Here is a 22,423-nt window from a genome sequence, read left to right as displayed (position 1 = left end):
CTAACTGATGGAGGGAGTTCGCTTCCTGACGGATTTGGAGCCGACCAATGACGTGGCTGAAATCCCCGAGGCCCCGCCCTCTTTCCGGGCCTCAGCGAATGGGAACACCTCCCTGGTCAAAGTGGTCACTAAGCAGGGCATCTCCTTCTTCCCGCCCAGCGAGCGCCCCTTGGCCTGGAAGGTGAAGGCCACGCGGTGGGACAGGCGGGTCATCAGCCGGGTCAGCTCCAGCTCGCGGTTCCCCTCGGTCTCCAGCAGGGAGCAGAAGGTCTGGAGGAACACGGACCCCAGAGGATGCATGAAGGCCCCGTAACCTGGGGACAGGAAGAGGGGGGGTGGAGGTCAAACAGAGGACGGACTTCCTGTCACGTTTTCTGAAGGTTCACATTCAAATACAAAAGCAGACTTTGTCCTCCATGACCTTGTTTGGTCGGAGGTTCCTTCCCGGGTCGATCTGTCTCCTTACAACTACGTTTTATTTTGAAAAGATGGGTTTAGAACCTCTCTTGATGTAGCAGTTCATGTGTGTTTTCAAACTAAAACGAGACCAGTTTACACAAGTCTCTGGTTGAGAGGCTGCAAAACCCCCGGCCAGCGTAACCATAGCAACAGTGATGCGTAGTGTGCACGTGGCCTCGGAGCTTCTGAGACGCTTCACTGGAGGAACTGGACTGATCGGGTCATGGAGACGTTCTCCAGGCTGACGCTCACCTGGGGCCGCGGCGTACATCACTGCTGTGTCCACAGGAACCCACAGGTCCTGAGAGAAGGCTGTGACATCATCCGCCGAATCCACCTCCACGCCATCGTCCAGGTCGGGTCCCCGGCAGGCCTGCAGAGACACCAGAGTCCTCGTGAGACACAAACACCTTCATGTCCAAAGAAACGTGCAGATCCTAAAATCACCAGCGAGTCTTCACCTGGACCAGAAACACTTTGGCCTTTTTCTCCATGAGCTCGTTGTTGAAACACGAGAAGATACGAGACAGTCGCACGCGTTCTCCGTCCGCTCCGAACACGAAGCCCTCGTCGCCATGAGACGACAGAACGGCCAGGAAGCAGTCCTTCACCGCACGCCGGCTCTCTGCAGCACACACAACCAGCACGGGGGTCAGAAGGTCACAGGCACGGTATGAAAGATGTGAGTCAGCAGAAGGATATCAGTCAGTTCTCTGAGGTTCACGATAACGAAGACGTGATGAGATAATCTTCAGTCTGTTGCTCTGTGATCTCAGAACAGACCTCGACTAACAGACTGTTCTCGTCTTTCATGAAGAATCCACGGAGCCAACAGGTCAAAGGTCAAAGGTAGAAGACGTTAGAGTTCAAATCAAACTTTTGTCAAAAACTGCAGAAAGATATTCATCCACGTCTTCTCCGTTCGGACACCAGCTTCCTGTTTGGAGTCATTTCTCATTTCCTCTGTCACTGCTTGTCCTAATGCATGTGTTATTATTATATTATGTTATTATATATTGTATCGTCTCATATTCAGGAATCACAGATTGTCTGATAGATCTTAACAAGGAGCCTCTGAGGGAAACTCCTCCTGGGAACTGAGGCAGTGAACAGCTGATGTTCACCTGACAGGCGCCTGCGTCATGTGACCACATGTGCATCCGGCTGTAAAACTGAACCTGGTTATTATTCTGTGTCTGAGGTGATTACACAACACCGGGTGTGCGTGGGTGTGTAGACGTCCTACACACACGGACCTTTACTCACGTGTGTTTGTTCTGCAGGAGCTTGTCTGGATCTTTACGAGCTTCTGCTTCTCCAGAGGAACCCTGAGGTTCTGAGGTTCCTCTGGAGAACTCGGATGATAAAAATGTGTCTTAAATAAAATAAACCGGTCTGAGAATCTGTTTTTATCTCGACTGTTCTCCTGTAAATTGTACATTATGCATTATGTAATAATGTGAATGCTGCACTTCAACTGATTATGTCATGAGTTCTTATACAACGTCTACAATAAAACCTGAGGTTATTCCAGAGATGATTCCTCTTTAAAGAACATTTAATAAAACACATGATTGTATTTTAATCACATCTTCTAGATCTGACTTTTCATTCAAATGTCCTCTGCACATATTTTAAACATTTTTTAGAGCCTGATAGATTTTTAAGGCCAAAGCCAACACTGATATTAGGAAGTTAATGTTTCCTGAGACGTTATCAAACCTTTATGACAAAGAAATACATCAGAGGTTTGATATTATACAATTTTACCATAAACTGTATTAGTGATAACTTAAATAAAATACAACCAAATATATAGAACAGACTTTTTACTATCATTATTTATGTAGTATTTATTGTAAGATAACGTTGACAGCTCACTTAAAGTGTGAAGTTGTACATAGAGATTAAAACCAACATAAATAGAAATAGAAACAAAAGCAGAGGGAAATACAGTAAGTGTCAGAAGAGATAATTAATCTACAGTTTCAGGGATTCCAAGTTATAAAAGTTCCAAAATATAAAAGTGAAAATCAAGGAAGGACAATTTCTGTTGGTTGATAATTGAAACTTTGCATATAGAAAAATAAAGATCAGCATCTTCTGCTTCAACATTTAAGAAACAACATCTTTCCTGAGGCTGAACTTATAGTTAGAAGCTTTGAGTGTGTGTGTGTGTGTGTGTGTGTGTGTGTGTGTGTGTGTGTGTGTGTCTGTGTGTGTGTGTTTGTGTGAGTGTGTGTGTCTGTGTGTGTCAGTGTGTGTGTGTGTGTGTCTGTGTGTGTGTCTGTGTGTGTGTGCTACCTGTGAGGAACAGCTGGTAGATCTCCTCTCCCCTCAGGTCCCGGTGCAGCTCCACCTTGAAGCCCAGCTTGCTGAGGGTCCGGTGCAGCCTCTTCTCGTCCCTCCGGGCCCCGGGCCTCCTCCCCAGTTTGACCCCGGGGTCAAACTCGGCCACGGACACGACCAGCGCCCGGTTCCACTGCCCGTCCTGCTCCATCTGCCGCCTCCCCTTCAGCATCCTCCTCCTCATCTGTCTGCTCTGATGAAGAAGAAGCTTGTGAGTCTCCACTCAGTCCAAAGGGTGAGGCCACTCCTCCAGCCACACCTGTGTGACCCTATATGGAGCTTCCTGTTCGTGCTGCTGCAGGATCACGAGCTGACTCAGTTATGTAACTTCGGATTCTTGCTTCATTCTGGGAACACGTCGCCCCTCAGGTGTTTCCAAGGTGTTTGCTTTTCACATGAGTCAACGTTTCTCCACCATCAATTAAAACTGGTTCCTGTCATGAACACATCTCGTCAAATCTCTGATTAGTTAAAGTTCTCACAAATTCTCTTTGTTCAATCATGTTTTCAAATGTTCAGTGACTGACAGACACTGAGAAAACCACAGAAAACTTTACACTCGTATCTGTCAAATGTCTTTAATTCTTCCTCCTGTTCTTCAGCTGACGAGGTTCTTACCTCTGAATTCTTTAAAGTTTGATTCATTTCCATCTAATCATTGTTTTATTTGATTTTTTATTAGTTTCTTTAATCACTTGTTGATTAAACCCGTTGTGAGATTTGGCCACAAGTTTCCTGACAGATTCATATTATTATTATCAAGGTTATTTTTTAAATTTAAAAAATATTTTAAAAGTTCAAATCATTTTTAAGCATCAAAGAAGTGTTTCTGAACATTATGTCCATAAATGTAAAGTGTTCAAATTAGAGTTGCAAAGGGGCGGACAATTTTCCGGGAAATTTCGGGAAACTTTCCTTTGGAAGTTAAACCCGGGAATTTGGAAAAACATGTTTTACCGCAAATTAAACGCTGAGTAATAAAAACTCTTTTGAAAGATGTATGGAATGCAGCTCACCCTGCACTGTGCATTCACTATCCCAGCATCCTGCACTATGGAACAAGGACTAGTCAGGTAGGTGTTGATATTACTGGGAAATATATTAGCATGCTGATTGAGGATTGTTCATATGTTCATCCAGAACTATTTATATTCATTTATCCATCAATTGTAAGTTATTTTCAGAGACCTATGTTAAGAATGACACAACGATGCAGAAGCATATAGTCAAGTGCCCAAAGTTTCCTCAGGGCTCAAATCAGCCTATGACACAACAAAATGTTTATATTTATGTCTGTATATGACAAGGTAAATACAGTTAGTATAAATTACCACAACATTTCCAGTTTCTTCCCGTTAACTCTCATGGAAAGTTTCCAACTGAGAATATTCCCGGAATTTTGCAACCCTAGTTAAAATCTGAACCGTCTATTTAAATGTCCAACACAGGAACAATATCCACCTCTTACCACTGAACTAATATATATATATGACAAGTATAACATCTTATAATATATTTTACATGTAGGATTGCGTGTGAACATTAACTTATAATCCAATTAATAAATTCTTTATAATGCACATGTTATCTGCCGTCAGTGCATCTGTTGCTTTCTCTTTCTGTTCTTCTGAATTTCTAATAATGAAATAAAGGTCAAAGTTCATCATGTCTGAGTCTCAACCTGACTTCCTGTAAGTCCAACCTCTCCAGAATAAAACTCCCAGCAGCAAACAGACCACGTGTCAGAACTCAGTGAATATTTATTAACACAGAGGAACCGGAAAATTAAGCAACACTCACAACTACCAAGTGAAAAAAGTTATTTTAAACAGTTCGACCCTCGTGACCTCGTGACCTCGTGACCTCGTTTAGCAACAAGTCAGCGTCTGTACAAAGTCTTTAGAAAAAGTGAGATTCTAAAAAAATACAGTTTGATGAAGTTAGAGTCAAATATTGACCAATTGTTTTGTCCTTTACAATATAAAATGTGATACATCTATAAAAAAGTTTTAAAAAACCGAAGACGAACAGATCACGTGATCCCAGTGGAGGCGGAGCCTCACAGCTGATTGGTTCTCCTGAGCGAGAACGGCTGCGACTGAGTTAAGGCACCGGGAGCGCTCGCTGCTGATTGGTGAGCGGAGGTAGGAGGCGGGACCAGGAACGGCTGCGTGTGCAGGTGGGGGGGAAGGGGTGAGCTCCTGGAGGCAGCCATGAGGGGGGAGGGGGTGGGCGTGTCGGAGGAGGTGGAGGACGGCGTGGAGGGTCCGGAGGTGACCACGCCGCGGCTCAGCGGGAGGGAGGGCCGGTGCGGCCTGGTGGTGAGGGACAGCGGCTGCAGCTGCTCGGCGTACGGAGACATGTGACCGGCGCCGTGGGAGGAGTGCGTGTGCTCGGTGTGCGTCGGGGCGGGAGCGGCGGGCGAGGCCAGCGCCGTGGTGGGCGTGGCCGGGGAGTCCAGCGAGGAGGCGGGGCTGGCCTGGGAGAGGTGTGTGTGCGTCAGGTGTGAGACGGTGTGAGGGCGGGTGTGTGTGTGGGCAGTCTGTGGGGGGGGGTGGGGGAGCAGGGCGTGTGGCGTCTCCTCGCGAGGTCGCTTCATCTGAGGAGAGAAGTCGTCGTCGGCTGCAGGAGCTGAAACAAACACACACATGTTGTCATCAGTGACGCACAAAATCAATAATCATCAAATCACACACGGAGGAAAAACTGCTGAAGAAACTCACACTTCTTTCAACACATGTTATACAACTTTCTGCCACTAGGGGTCTGACCCCAGCCGAGCTCGTGTTGTGTAGTTTGTGTTTCTGTGTGGTGAAGCAGCCGGAGCCTGTTGTGTGTAGTTTGTGTAGTTTGTGTTTCTGTGTGGTGAAGCAGCCGGAGCTCCTTGTGTGTAGTTTGTGTAGTTTGTGTTTCTGTATGGTGAAGCAGTCGGAGCTCCTTGTGTGTAGTTTGTGTAGTTTGTGTTTCTGTGTGGTGAAGCAGCCGGAGCTCGTGTTGTGTAGTTTGTGTTTCTGTGTGGTGAAGCAGTCGGAGCTTGTTGTGTGTAGTTTGTGTAGTTTGTGTTTCTGTGTGGTGAAGCAGCCGGAGCTCGTTGTGTGTAGTTTGTGTAGTTTGTGTTTCTGTGTGATGAAGCAGCCAGAGCTCGTTGTGTGTAGTTTGTGTGTCTGTGTGGTGAAGCAGCCGCAGCTTGTTGTGTGTAGTTTGTGTGTCTGTGTGGTGAAGCAGCCGCAGCTTGTTGTGTGTAGTTTGTGTTTCTGTGTTGACGCAGCCTGAGCTCGTTGTGTGTAGTTTGTGTAGTTTGTGTTTCTGTGTGGTGAAGCAGCAGGAGCTCGTTGTGTGTAGTTTGTGTAGTTTGTGTGTCTATGTGGTGAAGCAGCCGGAGCTCGTTGTGTGTAGTGTGTGTAGTTTGTGTTTCTGATTCGGAGCTGATTCTCTTCTCACCTTCAAACTGCGTCTCGCTCTTCGTCCTCTTCCTCTTCTTCTTTTTACCCTGAACACACAAACACACAAACACACACACACTGAAGGTTACACCTGGGGTCAGCTGACGGGATCGGGCGCTGTGATTGGTCGTCACTCACGTAGTTGTCTCTGGCCGACCAGCCCGGGTACAGCTTGGAGTGGAGGAGGCGCTCCTGACGAGCCAGCTCATAGAACTTACTCTGGTCCTCTTTCGACAGCGAGTGCCACTGTGGAGAGAAGACGACAACACGTCAACACACACACACACACACACACAGACAGACACACACATCAAATACACATGGACATCCCACAGGTCACTGACCCGCTGTCCCAGGATCTGGTTGATGGTGGCGCTCTCCTTCACGTTGCACTGAGCCACCACCTTGGGTCGCTCCTCCCTCATGTAGAGCATGAAGGCGTTCAGTGGCTTCTTGATGTGAGGCTTCTTCTCCTCCTCCTTCTCCTGCTGAGCTTCAGGCATCGACTTCCTGCTGGAGCACAGACAACCAGAGCGTCAGAGACGGTGAAGCAGTGGGCGCCTCCTTCATGAGGTTCTACGGCTGCTACACGATCACTGAAGAGGAAAAGATCCGGTTCTTTAGGAGGTTCTACAGATCGTTTAGGAGCTCGGAGCCAGTGAGGAGGTTCTACAGATCGTTTAGGAGCTCGGAACCAGTGAGGAGGTTCTACAGATCATTGAAGAGGTTGGAACCAGCGAGGAGGTTCTACAGATCGTTTAGGAGCTCGGAACCACTGAGGAGGTTCTACAGATCGTTTAGGAGCTTGGAACCAGTGAGGAGGTTCTACAGATCATTTAGGAGCTTGGAACCAGTGAGGAGGTTCTACAGATCATTTAGGAGCTCGGAACCAGTGAGGAGGTTCTACAGATCGTTTAGGAGGTTGGAACCAGTGAGGAGGTTCTACAGATCGTTTAGGAGGTTGGAACCAGTGAGGAGGTTCTACAGATCGTTTAGGAGCTCGGAACCAGTGAGGAGGTTCTACAGATCGTTTAGGAGGTTGGAACCAGTGAGGAGGTTCTACAGATCGTTTAGGAGCTCGGAACCAGTGAGGAGGTTCTACAGATCGTTTAGGAGCTCGGAACCAGTGAGGAGGTTCTACAGATCGTTTAGGAGCTCGGAACCAGTGAGGAGGTTCTACACATCGTTTAGGAGGTTGGAACCAGTGAGGAGGTTCTACAGATCGTTTAGGAGGTTGGAACCAGTGAGGAGGTTCTACAGATCATTTAGGAGCTTGGAACCAGTGAGGAGGTTCTACAGATCATTTAGGAGCTTGGAACCAGTGAGGAGGTTCTACAGATCGTTTAGGAGGTTGGAACCAGTGAGGAGGTTCTACAGATCATTTAGGAGCTTGGAACCAGTGAGGAGGTTCTGCAGATCGTTTAGGAGGTTGGAACCAGTGAGGAGGTTCTACAGATCGTTTAGGAGGTTGGAACCAGTGAGGAGGTTCTACAGATCGTTTAGGAGCTCGGAACCAGTGAGGAGGTTCTACAGATCGTTTAGGAGCTCGGAACCAGTGAGGAGGTTCTACAGATCGTTTAGGAGCTCGGAACCAGTGAGGAGGTTCTACACATCGTTTAGGAGGTTGGAACCAGTGAGGAGGTTCTACAGATCGTTTAGGAGGTTGGAACCAGTGAGGAGGTTCTACAGATCATTTAGGAGCTTGGAACCAGTGAGGAGGTTCTACAGATCATTTAGGAGCTTGGAACCAGTGAGGAGGTTCTACAGATCGTTTAGGAGGTTGGAACCAGTGAGGAGGTTCTACAGATCATTTAGGAGCTTGGAACCAGTGAGGAGGTTCTGCAGATCGTTTAGGAGGTTGGAACCAGTGAGGAGGTTCTACAGATCATTTAGGAGCTTGGAACCAGTGAGGAGGTTCTACAGATCGTTTAGGAGGTTGGAACCAGTGAGGAGGTTCTACAGATCATTTAGGAGCTTGGAACCAGTGAGGAGGTTCTACAGATCATTTAGGAGCTTGGAACCAGTGAGGAGGTTCTACAGATCGTTTAGGAGCTTGGAACCAGTGAGGAGGTTCTACAGATCATTTAGGAGCTTGGAACCAGTGAGGAGGTTCTGCAGATTGTTTAGGAGGTTGGAACCAGCGAGGAGGTTCTACAGATCATTTAGGAGCTTGGAACCAGTGAGGAGGTTCTACACATCATTTAGGAGCTCGGAACCAGCGAGGAGGTTCTACAGATCATTTAGGAGCTCGGAACCAGTGAGGAGGTTCTACAGATCATTTAGGAGGTTGGAACCAGTGAGGAGGTTCTACAGATCATTTAGGAGCTTGGAACCAGTGAGGAGGTTCTACAGATCGTTTAGGAGCTTGGAACCAGTGAGGAGGCTCTACAGATCGTTTAGGAGCTCGGAACCAGTGAGGAGGTTCTACAGATCATTGAAGAGGTTGGAACCAGCGAGGAGGTTCTACAGATCGTTTAGGAGCTCGGAACCACTGAGGAGGTTCTACAGATCGTTTAGGAGCTTGGAACCAGTGAGGAGGTTCTACAGATCGTTTAGGAGCTCGGAACCAGTGAGGAGGTTCTACAGATCGTTTAGGAGCTCGGAACCACTGAGGAGGTTCTACAGATCGTTTAGGAGCTTGGAACCAGTGAGGAGGTTCTACAGATCGTTTAGGAGCTTGGAACCAGTGAGGAGGTTCTACAGATCGTTTAGGAGCTTGGAACCAGTGAGGAGGTTCTACAGATCGTTTAGGAGCTTGGAACCAGTGAGGAGGTTCTACAGATCGTTTAGGAGCTCGGAATTAGTGAGGAGGTTCTACAGATCGTTTAGGAGCTTGGATCCAGCAAGGAGGTTCTACAGATCGTTTAGGAGCTTGGATCCAGCAAGGAGGTTCTACAGATCGTTTAGGAGCTTGGAACCAGTGAGGAGGTTCTACAGATCGTTTAGGAGCTTGGAGCCAGTGAGGAGGTTCTACAGATCGTTTAGGAGCTCGGAATTAGTGAGGAGGTTCTACAGATCGTTTAGGAGCTTGGATCCAGCAAGGAGGTTCTACAGATCGTTTAGGAGCTTGGAACCAGTGAGGAGGTTCTACAGATCGTTTAGGAGCTTGGAACCAGTGAGGAGGTTCTACAGATCGTTTAGGAGCTTGGAACCAGTGAGGAGGTTCTGCAGATCGTTTAGGAGGTTGGAACCAGTGAGGAGGTTCTACAGATCATTGAGGAGGTTGGAACCAGTGAGGAGGTTCTACAGATCATTGAGGAGGTTGGAACCAGTGAGGAGGTTCTACAGATCGTTTAGGAGCTTGTAGGGAAATCTATGGTTAACATTGAGTTCTATGAGTAGTTCAGTGACTTTAAGAAGGTTTAAACTACCCTGGGAACGTTCTCCATTAGGAAGTGGAGAACCATGTTCTTCAGAAGGTTCCCACCGGCTGAGGGTTTATTGGACCTTTATTTTTTTACCTCCTCCATAACATCAATGGGAGATTTAACGGTGACAGGTTTGTTTTCCTTGAATCTTCCATCTGAACATTGAACATTGAGCAGAACCCTGGAGGACATGCTGGTACCTGGGCTGGCTGCTGCATCCAGGCTGCTGCTCCCCCCCCGCGGGCACGATGGCCGGGTGGGGGACGGACGACTGGGGGTTCGGCACCAAGCGTGGAGAGAACCCACTCGACACCAGACTGTCAACACAACACACACAATTCACTACACACAGCCGATCCAGAGAGTTTGTTGAACAATGAAGAAACGTTTCAGTCCATTGAATTAGTTGAGATATGAAACATAACAAACCCGGACCTGGAGAGAGCAGCAGGTGTGAACCCTCCTCCCATGGGATACATGGGCTGTCGCTGCCTGAACACACAACAACACACAGAGCAGGGTTTCAGACTGTGTGCGTGTCTGTGTGTGTGTCTGTGTGAGTGTGTGTGTGTGTGTTACTTACAGCCAATCAAACAGGTGAGGGATGGGAGTCATGGCTCCAGGAGAGACAGGGTAACAGGCAGAGTGAGGCGACCTCGACACACCTGAGGTTTACACACAGAGTCACAATGCGTCTATTGTTGTTGCATTAACACAAACGTGTGTGTGCAGGTCTGAAGTGTGACACTCACCTGCGTCAGGAGAGAAGCCGGGTGAGGCCCTCTGAGGGGAGAAGGCCTCGGGACTGTAGGACAGCAGCGGGTGGAGGTGGGTCATGTGGGGGTGCTGCACTACAGGTACACTGTTAGACTGGAGACGCACACACACAGACACACACAGACACACACAGAGGTGGTGGTTACTAAGACTGCAGCACTGTCCTCTGTCCACCAGGTGTCAGACGTCACCCTCTTGTTGAAAAGTGTTTCTCAAACACATCAGGTTGTTTCTGACCAGTTTCCTTCGACTGTTTCACGAGAGACAACAACATGTTTCACTGAGTCGGTGAAAACAAACCTCGGTTCCTTCAGGAGTCAGACGATCAGACTGGGACAGAAAACCAGAAGGAACCAGAACCAGAACTGTTTAGAAAGGTTGTAACTTTCTGGGATGTTTTGGAACATTTCATCACAATGAGACCGGAGCCAAATGAGAACTAATGAAAACACATGGACTTGATTAAAATAGAGCAAAAAGCGAATGTGAGAGGAACAGTTACACAAACTCACTGCAGCTTATATTATAAATAAAGCTTTGTTCTTGATTTTAACTTTTATTTAAGTTTCCATTTGTCGAGCTTTTGGTCTGTTTTATTCTGCAGGTATTATGATGTGAATCCTCTTGTTATAATAAATGTGTTTTTTTAACTCTGACGTCTGATAAACAATAATCAGACTATTCAGACTTCAGGTTTGCCCTAATTCCAGAGTCACATGACCGTCAGGAGGTCACCTGACTGAGACGCTGCTGTTCTCAGAATCCTGTGAGTTCTCAGTCGATGAACACACATCAACACATCGTTTCAGTTGCTTCTTTCAGGTTCATTCAGGTTTTCTTCATTTACTCCAACGCACAGCAGAGCCACTGCTCATGATGATTCACTGCTTCTTTTTAAGGAAGTTCAAATATTCCAGGAAGCTGTTTGATGGGAAGTCGTAACGTCGCTGATAACATTCACTTCTGTTCATTTCTTCATTTCAGGCGTTTATCTCTCACAACACTGGTATTTTTTCTACTGAGTTGAACAACGGCTGCTAATTATCTGTATCCGACCACGGAGGCTGGAAGGAACTGGAGCTGGCACGGCCACGCAGGTTTCCACCAAGAGGAGAGAGTCACCAGGTCCTAGTGGGTTTATGTCCCAATGTCTTGGTGTCATGTAAACACACACACACACACACACACACACACACACCTGGGGTCTGAACTACGAAGTGAGTTCAACAAACCCAGGATTTCTTTCCTATATTTCCTGAAGCCAACATGAGGTTGAATCTTTGACCTTGCTCCCCGACCTTGTCCTGTGACCCTATAAACGTAAAAGGTCAAGCAAGACTCATCACAGGAGAGTTTCCAGAAAAGGTTCCTGGGACTTTGGACGTTTCTTCAGAAAAGTCTGTGTTATGCTTTGTGGTTTGATTTACCAATAAATCGGAATAAACCATGTTTATCTCACAAACTCGACCAGGGAAGAATAATATTAATAACCACAGTTTGAGCTGTCGTCCTGTTTGTGTTTCAGCATGTGAGTGTCATGTTAGAGTCGAGTCACTGAAGCTGAGGATAACGAAAGTGAAAATCCTCTGAGATTAGACTGAGGCCAAGATACAACTCATAAAACTATTTCATTATCAGCTTCTTGTTCTAATAAACGTGAGGCCTGTTAGAATCGCTGACCAGTCACGCTGCCCTGACCGGGGTCAGTGGGCGGAGCTACTCGCAGTGTTGAGAGAAACAAGCTGCAGATTCTTCAGTGTGTGAACAACAGAAAAAACACTCGTAACTCCTCGACTTGTGATTTCCAGGATTTGAAACACGAACAATCAGAGCTTGTGTCAGAGTCTCTTCTCCGAGGCGACATGTGGTGAATCATGTGGTGCAGAGACACGGACTCCTTCACTCCTTCACCGTGACCAGGGAGCACAACCAGGGCTTATTCACTTACATCGATTTTCAGTTTGTAGCTCGACTGTGTGTGTGTAACCAGTTCTTACCAGTTGTGTAGGAGTAGCAGAGTCTCTGATGGTTGCTCTTCCAGGGACGTCCAGCAGAGGCCACTGGAACGGCAGGTACTGTGGAGAGAGGAGGAAGGTCAGCAGGTCGAACTTCTAAACACTTATCACAGTTATAAAGATGTTTGATCTGAAAGACACGGATAGTTTCAGTTCAAGTCAAATAAAGGATAAAAATATGAAATAGTAAATGATTTGTCCAGACGTGTCTCTGAGTCCTGCGTCAGCGACAAACCAGGAAACGTTTGTGTGCAGGATGTTGTGTTTCCTGTCGGGCAACACAACACACCTCCGTATCTCCGACACCAGGTGAGATAACCGAGTTCATCTGCCTCATGTTTACATTCGTTCTGCCAAAGCAGCACAAGCACGGAGGAGGAGGGAGGATGACCTGTACTGCAGCCAGACACCAGGGGGCGATCAGGGTTATTTGGCTGCACTTTTAAGAATCTGTCGTGTCGTCCATCGTTGGACTGAGACTTAACTAAAGCTTCTCTTGATCCTGATTGGTTCTTTGATGTAGCGTGAGGTCATGTGATGTGCGTTGGTTCTGAACAACAAGGAGCCGGGCGGCCATCGTTCAGTCGAGTTGTTCTGCAGCTCGTTCTCCTCGGCTCCAGACCAAACCTCCCCCACAAGTGGAGTGCTACACACACACACACACACACACACACACACACACACACACACACACACAATCCTGTTCCCCAGAAATACAAACACAGAAACTCCACAATGCCCCCCCCCCTCCCATTCAGAGGCCTGAGGAAGCTCGGGCTCACAGCACTAACTGGATCCAGCTGTTAGAAATACCAAGAAAATCAATGCACACACACACTCCTCCACAATCAGTCTATTACAGAGGGAAGCATAAAATCACTGTGCGCCTAGAAGGAGAAGTTATTAGGCTTCCTGCTGTTTATGAACCCCCCCCCCCACACACACACACACACACACACACACACACACACACAGTCTCTCTTCATATTTAAGCCACTACAGAGAAACAGATGTGGAAAACACCAGCTCATCATTTATTAGAAATCAACAAAACCTTTAATTTCACTGACTCTTCTTCTTTGTGTCTTTAAATCGAGTTGTGTTGTTTAAATGCTCTGTTTTTTATTATTTTAGTTGTTTGTTAAACAAACTTCAACCATCAGATGTGAAAACTTATTAAATGGAAACAATCTGAATGTTTTCACAAAAAGAATCATGTAGATCTAAAGAAGATTAAAAACCATTTAACGTTAAACCAGTGACTCACAGAAAAACATCTGAATGACGTGGAAACAACTTGCCAGAAAGGGATGGGGTCACGTGTGTGTGTGTGTCTGTGTGTGTGTGTGTGTGTGTGTGTGTGTGTTGTTTAACACAAGTCATCCTCCTGGTATTTTAAGAGTTTGGAGACAATGTGGAGTAAACAGAGGAATTCTGGGATTGTCCAGTCGGCTGAAAGGGACCAATTCTAAGTAAACAAGCACTGCAACACACACACACACTGCAACACACACACACACACACACACACACACACAGACACACACACACACACAGATTTGCCAACAAAAACCTGTTTAAACAAAGTGAAAACAAAGCGTAGTTATCTCTCCTCCGTCTTGCTGCCATTCACTGCTGCTCAGGTGTGACGCAGGAATGAAGGCTTGTGTGTGTGTGTGTGTGTTTCTGTGTGTGTCTATGTGTTTGTGTGTGTGCGTGCGTGCGTGCGTGCGTGTGCAATCAAAACACTAAATGCTCAACAATCAAGCCTGTGGAATCTTTTGCAGATCACACATATTTAACGCCTGCAGGTCGACGATCAGACTTTTCACCATCGCTGTTCCTCCTTCAGCAACCAACTACCGAGTCAATCTACTTCCTGTTGACATCACGTGACCATGTGTTTTTAGGTGCGGACAGAGAAGGTACTTGTGTGTGTGTCGGGTGTGAGGTCGTCCTGGGCTTCCTGCCTCAGGTGCATGAGGACAGTAAACAGTCTGTGTTGTGTGTCATCTCCTCCATCAACACACACGAGTGAGGAGTGAGGAGAGCAAACACGTCTCTGCTGTGAAGGAGCAGGCTGCAGACGGAGAGCAGGATCTGTGTGTGTGTGTGTGTGTGTGTGTGTGTGTGTGTGTGTGTGGGTGTGTGTGTGTGTGTGTGGGTGGAGAAGCCACAGGCAGTGTGTTAGGTATAACGAGATGTAACGACCCCCCTGGTGAGTCATGCATTAGGACCATTCAGACGCTGCTAATGACAACAATGACCTGCTAACACAGGGGGAGGGGGGGGCATTACAAAGCTGAGGAATGCAGGTGTGTGTGTGTGTGTGCTGGGGGGGGTTGGTTGTGTGTTTAGCCGACATGTGCGTCTGCGTTAAATCTGCAGAGGAAAGATTTTCAAAACAATTAGAGGAGGAAAAGAAAATGTGGAGGCTGCTGAGTAGAAAGATAACGAACGACAATAGAGTAAATTAACACTTCAATGTGTTTATAGCTTCATAGCTCACACATAGAACACGCTAGTAACACGCCAGGAACACGCCAGGAACACGCTAGGAACACGCCAGAACTTTGGTTACTGTCAGAAAGAAGCTTAACAAACACCTTCAAGTGCTGGACTGGTGATGCCTCAGCTCCACCTCCATCCAGAAGCAGAACATCCTCAAGTGTCCTCTGCAATAACATCGATTTAAAATACTCTGAACCTCCTTCCCCTGCCAACAAGGCAACTTTCAGATTAGTGGCTATGAGTGTTACTGTATTAAACCATCACCCTAAATCCGTCTAATCGGCGCTGAGCCTCCATAAAGCTGCCGGGTCGGGGAAGTTGAGCAACACGCTGTGGATCCAGCAGCTAATCTGCAGCCGGGCTGTGAGCTCATTCCTGACAGACTGTGTCCAGGCCTGTCTCACCCTGTCCCACCAGCAGACACCTTATCATAACAACACACACACACACAAATCAAATGCCAATGCACAAAAGACAGCGTTCAAGACAATGGTGAGTCAGAGGTATCCAGGTCTGGATCTGAAGAACACGATCACTATGTGAAGCGGTTGGCGCCGGTTGCCGTCGGTTACGCCTGGGGACGGATTAATCTGAGTGACGTCTTTCAGAGCCGCAGCTAAACTTTCTTTTTTTCCTCATTAACAGGTTTGTTCTCCTGCACGTGAAGCAGCTGAGGACACAGGAAGTTGTATCTGTCCAGACTGCAACACCTGCAGCGGCCCGAGGTCACCACCGGGCGGCTCGGTTTGAACTAAAGAATAATCTGCTCTGTGAATAAAATGTAGAACAAGGTGGTTTCTTCAAAATGTGCAAACAGCAGCTGAACTCTCCAACATCTGCACTTCACTGTGATAGAACACAGAGAAGCAGCAAAGAGAAACCAATTACATTTAGCTATTATATTATTAACTATTCCAGGTAGGTGTAAACCTACTTGGCAATAAATACTTTCTGATTCTGATTAAAAAACAGATTTAAACAGTTTATTGCTCGAGTTGTATTTTCTAAATGAAGACTCTATGTGCTGGGTGGATGGGTGGCCTCCATTTGGATCCCCTGGCCTCTCCACCGGGTGGTGCAGGTAACATCCAGACAGATGTAACCATAGATTTATATATATTGATTCATTGATTGATTGAATATTTATTTAAGCCTCGGAAGACACATTGAGGGATAAGACCCTCATTTACAATGGTGCCGATAAAGACTAGAAGTCTCGTTCGACGGAGCCGGACGTCCGCACATGGCGGCCATCTTGCTAGGGGGCATCTCGCTCACCCATAACATTGTGTTGGTAGTGGTGAATAACCATAACTTGCTAAATTTTCAACCGATTTTTAAACGATCTGGTTTGTTATAAACGTCAGAGATGTAGTTATGACACTGCATAAATTATTCATTTTTTTAGAAAATAACATAATTATTCATAAGTATGTAGTGTCATATCTACATCTCTGACGTTTATAACAAACCAAACCGTTTAAAAATCGGTTGAAAATTGAGTAAGTTATGGTTATTTACCAACACAATGTTATGGGTGAGCGAGCTGCCTGTAGCAAGATGGCCGCCATGTGCGGACGTTCGTCTCCGTTGGCCAGCAACGCAGACGAGACATCTAGTCTTTATATATGATATCTACAGATGTAACCACGAGGCAAACAGACCTGAGACCAGCACATTGTCACTGACCCTGTGTAGCTCGTGTGTGCGTTCGGGCGTCTTACCGTCCGGGCGCTGGTCGGGAGGCCTGCGTTGGCGAGGTAGGGACTGCAGAGGTTCCCGAGGTCTGGGATCATGAAGAAGGGATATCCCACATAGGGCGAGGGCTGGAAGAGAGCTCCGTCCTGCTGCCGCCTCAGAGCTGAAACAACCAAGAGGACTGAGAGTCAGCAGACACACAACCAGCACGTGGGTCACCTGGAGAGTGAAGCTCTGCTCAGGGGCTGGAGACAGATGTGTAGATGGTCTTCTGTTGCTTTGGAGCGAGAACAACTCCACGGTTTCTCCTGTGGTCCAGGATCAGACTTCTGTAAACGCTGCTTTTAGTTAGACAACTGTGGTTACACAAACTGTAACTTGTGTTAACGACGACGCATTGACGGGTCTGACGGAGACTCAGGGTTCATACACAATTTGACCAATGGATTTCCAGGACTTTTCAATAACTTTAAACCAAATTTCCATGACCAAACATTTTGTGAAATCTCGGTGTATATTAGGGATGGGGGAAAAAATACAAATCGCGATTCTTGTGAATGACGATTTTAAATCGATATGCTGCCTCCCAAATCGATATTTATTGGTTTATACGGGGGGGGGGGATATATGGGGGGAGCAACATCACCCCAGAGCATGTTGACCAGCTCTTGTTTTTGCACAAGAATCTAAACATACCCAAGCACTAGCTTTGCATCGCCTACATGCAAACAACAATAGCCTACTTTTTGTTTATTTCAAAGTTTATATTTCAAGTAAACTTTTATTCATTCTATTTAATTTACCTTTTATTTATTGTTTAAAAGTAGCCTAAGTGGCTTACATTTCTTAATCTGTCAGTTTGTGTGCAGTTGACAGGGGCTATACAATAATAGGGAACATTTTTATTTATTTTCTCTATTGGCTGCCCGGCAGTCGTTAAGTTAATGTTAATATTTGAAATAAAACTTGTAAAGCTCTAAGTGAATTTGACTGTGTTGTATTTGAAGGTATGATTCCATGGTCCAGTATTTAAAAAAAAAAAAATAACCAAAAGAAATCCCAGGAAATCGTAATATCGAATCGCAATACATATCGTATCGCCACCTAAGTATCGTGATAGTATCGTATCGGGAGGTCCCTGCTGATTCCTGTCCCAGGTGTATTCGCAAAAAAGTGACAAAATGTAGTATTCAAACTTACAATGAGAATTCCAAGGCAGACAGGAAACCTTAAATGACACAAACCCAAGTATGCCTGCCTATATTTTGAGCGTATTTCTTTAAAAGCATATGAATTATTTAAAAACTCAGCATAAATGAACTGGGGATGGGCATTCGATTAAATAGTCTCAATCGATCGCCGGGAGAATTAACGATCGATTTTCGATTAATCATTCATTTTTTTATATTAAAATTCACTATTTATAGGCTATATTAAAATGCAGTGAAAATAGAATAAAATTTTTCAATCGATGAAAAATATTTCATTTACAAAATGATCAATTAATCGATCGTCTATTAATTATGCCCATCCCTTAAATGAACGACATGAAAATATGAATATAACAAATTTCCATGACTTTTCCAAAACTCTTGGGTGATTATTTTTTTCCATGACTTTTCCAGGCCTGGAAAAACACATTTTAAAATTCCATGACTTTTCCAGGCCTGGAAAAACACATTTTAAAATTCCATGACTTTTCCAGGTTTTCCATGACCGTGGGAACACTGGATACTGTTTTGGTTTTAAAATATTATTTCAGAACATAAACACACATTTTCATTGGGTTCTGAAAGCAGCTGAAGTGACAGTGAACATGTGAATGAGAGGAAGACATGAATGAGGCTCTGAGACACGAGGAGGAGAAATGAATCTGAAGAATAATAAGAGTGTTTGTTTACCATCTTCAAACAGCTGATTGTGTCTGAGCCTGTTCTCCAGATCATGGCGGAGCTGGGGCCGTCTGTCTGCCTGTAAACACACACACACACACACACACACACACACACACACACACACAGCACCGTGAGGAGATGGTGGAGAAAACACACAACCAAGTGTCCGCTGTCTGACTGACCACAACAACACAGAGGTAATGAACATCCTTCCTAGGCTGCCTGTGTGTGTTACAGTGGATTTCATTGTGTTGCTGTACTTCCTGGTTCGGGTCGAGACTCTTTCACACTGAACAACCCAGCAGGAGGTCCTCTGGTCACACGTGGTCACAGCAGGAGGTCCTCTGGTCACACGTGGTCACAGCAGGAGGTGAAGGTCACATGGTTTTGTTTACAGCAGCGTCTGCTCTCATCACCTGAGGTTCTCCTGACGTCCTCCACGTGTCTGGAACCTTCTTCACACCCTGAGATGTTTAGATTCTTTTGCTTTGTTCAGTTTGTCTCGGTTTAGAGAAGTCCTCCCCACGCCCACCTGCTCCCTGTGGACCCCCACAGAACCTCCTGCTGAGCTCTCACTCATTTGTACATTTGTGTTTTCTTATTCAGCTTCTCTGGAGATTCTCAGGAGATGCACTGCAGAGGAGGTCACCTGCTGACCTGCTGACCTGTTGACCTACTGACCTGTTGACCTGTCTTCAAATCACAGCTCAAAACAAACGAAAGGACTTTACTGGGTTGTCTCATTTAGTGTTGCCCTGTTCTCTTAATAATAGTGAACAGTGTTGTTGTGTTGTGTTGTCCCAGTTGAAGTGAACAGTGTGCCTGTGGGAGCTGCTGTGTTGTGTTGTGCTGCTGTGTTGTTGTCTTGTGCTGCTGTGTTGTGCTGCTGAGTTGTGCTGCTGAGTTGTGTTGCTGTGTTGTGTTGTGTTGCTGTGTTGTGTCCCAGTTGAAGTGTGTGTCCTCCCGGGGAAGTGAACAGTGTGCCTGCGGGAGCTGCTCACCTCGGAGTCGGAGCTGCTGTGTTGTGTTGCTGTGTTGTGTCGTGCTGCTGTGTTATGTTGTGCTGCTGTGTTGTGTCGTGCTGCTGCGTTGTGTCGTGCTGCTGTGTTGTGTCCCAGTTGAAGTGCGGGAGCTGCTCACCTAGGAGTCGGAGCTGCTGTGTTGTATTGTGTTGTTGTGTAGTTGTGTTGTGTCCCAGTTGAAGTGAACAGTGTGGGAGCTGCTGTGTTGTGTTGCTGTGTTGTGTCCCAGTTGAGGTGTGGTTGTGTTGTTGTATTGTGTTGTTGTGTTGTGTCCCAGTTGAAGTGAACAGTGTTGGAGCTGCTTAGTTGTGTTGTTGTGTATTGTGTTGTGTCCCAGTTGAAGTGCACCGTGTGGGAGCTGCTGTGTTGTGTTGTTGTGTCCCAGTTGAAGTGAACAGTGTGGGAGCTGCTTAGTTGTGTTGTTGTGTATTGTGTTGTTGTGTTGTGTCCCAGTTGAAGTGCACCATGTGGGAGCTGCTGTGTTGTGTAACTGTGTTATGTTGTGTCCCAGTTGAAGTGTGGTTGCTGCTGTGTTGTTGTGTATTGTGTTGTTGTGTTGTGTCCCAGTTGAAGTGTGGTTGTGTTGTTGTATTGTGTTGTTGTGTTGTGTCCCAGTTGAAGTGAACCGTGGGAGCTGCTGTGTTGTATTGTGTTGTTGTGTTGTGTCCCAGTTGAAGTGTGGTTGCCGCTCACCTCGGAGTCGGAGCTGCTGGTGGTCTCGGACTCGTTGACCAGGGAGGACTTGAGCTCGTCCAGGTCTGTCCCGGACCGGTTCCTCTTGTCCTCCTGCTCGCCCTCGTCCTTGAAGCGGATCAGCTCGTCGCTGGCTCCCAGCTCGTCTCCCCCGGGCAGCTGCGGCATGTCGGCAGCTAGCTGCGGGCTAACAGCTCACTTGTTAGAGACACTTACACTTTGTGAAACTCCCACCGGACCCCGGGGACCCGCCCGGAGACCCCCAGCTCCCCGGGGCCACCGGAGGGACGCGTCCCCCCGGCGGCTCCGCTCGGTCCCCCCCGGGGCTTTAGCACCTGGTTCACGGGAGAAATGTAATAAAAACAGCGAGAGGCTAACGAGCTAGCTAGCTACCTGCTGCTCCGCGATCACTTTGTGGCGTCGGAATTCCTGAGGAGTGGAAGTATGTCCTGGTTCTGCGTTTCCCTCCGGAACAAGGTTTCAATCACACAAAGTTCCACAGGGTCGATCCCGGGCCGGGGAGCCGCTCGTAGCCCGCTGGGGCCGGGGACGCTGGCCGGGCTCCGGGCTCCGGCTCCGGGGGGAAAGTTTCCTCCTGCTCCGCAGTTCGTCCGCTGGAAGAAGTCGAGGCCGCTCGCGGGTCGAGTCCCTGCACCGGTCCTTCTCCTCCGGCTGGAACCGGGCATAATCCCTCCGGTGCCCCGGGAAACGGCTGCTGGCTGCGGGCCGGACAGGCTCCAATCCTGGGGCTGAGACACTAGCACCGGCAGCTCGGTCCCTGCGGAGCCGACTGGAAGCAGCGGAGGGTCGGGCACAGAGCGCGGGGAGCACCGGGGATCTTTACCGACCCGGGATCAGTGCGGGCGGGCAGCAGCGCCCTCTGTGGACCGGGGAGGGAACTGACCCCAGAGCAGACTCAACAGGTTGGTCCCCAGGGAGAGGGGGAGGAGGAGGAGGAGGAGAGAGGGGGGGGAGGAGAGGAGGTGAGGAGGAGGAGGAGAGAGGGGGAGGAGGAAGAGGAGGAGGAGGAAGAGGGAGAGGAAGGGGAGGAGGAGGAGGAGGAGGAGGAGGGGAGGAGGAAGAGGAGAGAGGTAGGAGAGGAGGAGGAAGAGGAGGAGGAGGGGGAGGAGAGGAGGGGAGGAGGAGGAGGAGGAGGAGGGGAGGAGGAGGAGGAGGAGGAGGAGGAGGAAGTAGACGAGGAAGAGGAAGGGGAAGAGGAAGAGAAGGAGGAAGAGGAAGAGGAAGAGGACGAGGACGAGGACGAGGAAGAGGAAGGGGAAGAGGAGGAGAGGAGGGGAGGAAGAGGAAGAGGAAGAGAAGAGAAGGAGGAAGAGGAAGAGGAGAAGGAGGAAGAGGAAGAGGCAGAGGAAGAGAAGAAGAGGAAGAGGAGGAGGAGGAGGAAGAGGAAGAGGAAGAGGAAGAGGAAGAGGAAGAGGAGGGGAGGGGAGGAGGAGAGGAGGGGAGGAAGATGAAGAGAAGAAGAGAAGGAGGAATAGGAAGAGGAGGAGAGGACACACTTACACACTTTCCCCAGCTCAATAGCACCTCCCTGTGGAGCACCTCCTGGTGGTCATTAGTAGTCACGGTCTCCTCCCTCACACATCACATTTACACACTGATCATCGTGAATTCAATATATCAATATATGAAGGATAAATAGATATACCGATCCCACTGTAGATGGACTTACTTCCATGTTGTTCATTTGTTCATGGAAACAGACGCCGGGTCCATAAAGTGAAGCCAGTGTGTCTGACACCTGTGTTCTGTGTAGTGACCAGCAGGGGGCGACTCCACTGGGAGTTTCTATAGAAGTCTGTGAGAACATGACTCTTCTTCTCACTAATAGAGACCGTAAAGCAGCTGATGTATTCGGGGGGGGTGGATACCGCAGTGTGATTGACAGCTAGTACCGTCCAATGGGTGCAGGCTCCTCAAGCTCTCAGTCAGGCTCCACCCCCCTCTCCTCCAAATATGGTGACTTCTGGTTTCAAAAACCAAGATGGCGCCGAACACTGTGTCAAACTGAGGCTTCAGAGCAGCAGCTCACAAACCACCAGGGGGCGTCACGTTGCACAGTGGACACAGCGCTGACACGCGGTCTGAAGTCACTGGTTCCCAGCAGCCGTCACGTCCTCCTGCTTCCACCATGTTTCTGTTTCCTCCATTAAACACACAACACACACACTCGGCT

General features: G+C 47.6%; 2 protein-coding genes across 4 annotated transcripts; both read right to left on the bottom strand.

The window, feature by feature from the left end:
- Nucleotides 1-2,980, bottom strand: LOC133013849 (caspase-3-like). The gene is made up of 4 exons (XM_061080939.1): nucleotides 2,764-2,980; nucleotides 921-1,084; nucleotides 712-832; nucleotides 1-314 (listed from the first exon to the last, which is right to left on the bottom strand). The coding sequence occupies exons 1-4, from the start codon at nucleotides 2,978-2,980 to the stop codon at nucleotides 1-3; spliced, it is 816 nt and encodes a 271-aa protein (XP_060936922.1).
- Nucleotides 2,981-4,548: 1,568 nt separating this feature from the next.
- tcf7l1a (transcription factor 7 like 1a) lies at nucleotides 4,549-21,085 on the bottom strand. Of its 3 annotated transcripts, none has more exons than XM_061071062.1 (13): nucleotides 20,623-21,085; nucleotides 20,230-20,416; nucleotides 18,521-18,590; nucleotides 16,646-16,782; nucleotides 12,394-12,471; nucleotides 10,372-10,489; nucleotides 10,203-10,284; nucleotides 10,055-10,111; nucleotides 9,820-9,936; nucleotides 6,596-6,764; nucleotides 6,390-6,497; nucleotides 6,250-6,298; nucleotides 4,549-5,439 (listed from the first exon to the last, which is right to left on the bottom strand). In XM_061071062.1, the coding sequence occupies exons 2-13, from the start codon at nucleotides 20,395-20,397 to the stop codon at nucleotides 4,868-4,870; spliced, it is 1,725 nt and encodes a 574-aa protein (XP_060927045.1). In that variant the 5' UTR covers nucleotides 20,398-20,416; nucleotides 20,623-21,085; the 3' UTR covers nucleotides 4,549-4,867. The 3 variants fall into 3 exon arrangements, with proteins under 3 accessions (XP_060927045.1, XP_060927064.1, XP_060927056.1); XM_061071081.1 differs by having other exon boundaries at nucleotides 6,596-6,761; XM_061071073.1 differs by having other exon boundaries at nucleotides 20,230-21,085.
- Nucleotides 21,086-22,423: the final 1,338 nt, after the last annotated feature.

Source organism: Limanda limanda, chromosome 1, assembly GCF_963576545.1.
Source record: "Limanda limanda chromosome 1, fLimLim1.1, whole genome shotgun sequence".
Classification (NCBI taxonomy): domain Eukaryota; kingdom Metazoa; phylum Chordata; class Actinopteri; order Pleuronectiformes; family Pleuronectidae; genus Limanda; species Limanda limanda.
Note: the sequence above shows the minus strand (reverse complement) of the source record. Positions and strands in the feature narration are given on the sequence as shown.

Excerpts from the sequence above, each read along its gene's own strand:
- tcf7l1a (XM_061071073.1), bottom strand. The coding sequence starts at position 20,397 with ATGCCGCAGCTGCCCGGGGGAGACGAGCTGGGAGCCAGCGACGAGCTG. Across the intron at positions 16,783-18,520 it reads CAATCAGCTGTTTGAAGATG|CTCTGAGGCGGCAGCAGGAC; the intron begins GTAAACAAACAC and ends TGGTTGTTTCAG. Across the intron at positions 10,490-12,393 it reads CTGCTACTCCTACACAACTG|TCTAACAGTGTACCTGTAGT; the intron begins GTAAGAACTGGT and ends GTGCGTCTCCAG.
- LOC133013849 (XM_061080939.1), bottom strand. The coding sequence starts at position 2,980 with ATGCTGAAGGGGAGGCGGCAGATGGAGCAGGACGGGCAGTGGAACCGG. Across the intron at positions 1,085-2,763 it reads CTACCAGCTGTTCCTCACAG|AGAGCCGGCGTGCGGTGAAG; the intron begins GTAGCACACACA and ends TGTGTGCTGCAG. Across the intron at positions 315-711 it reads GATGTACGCCGCGGCCCCAG|GTTACGGGGCCTTCATGCAT; the intron begins GTGAGCGTCAGC and ends TCCTGTCCCCAG.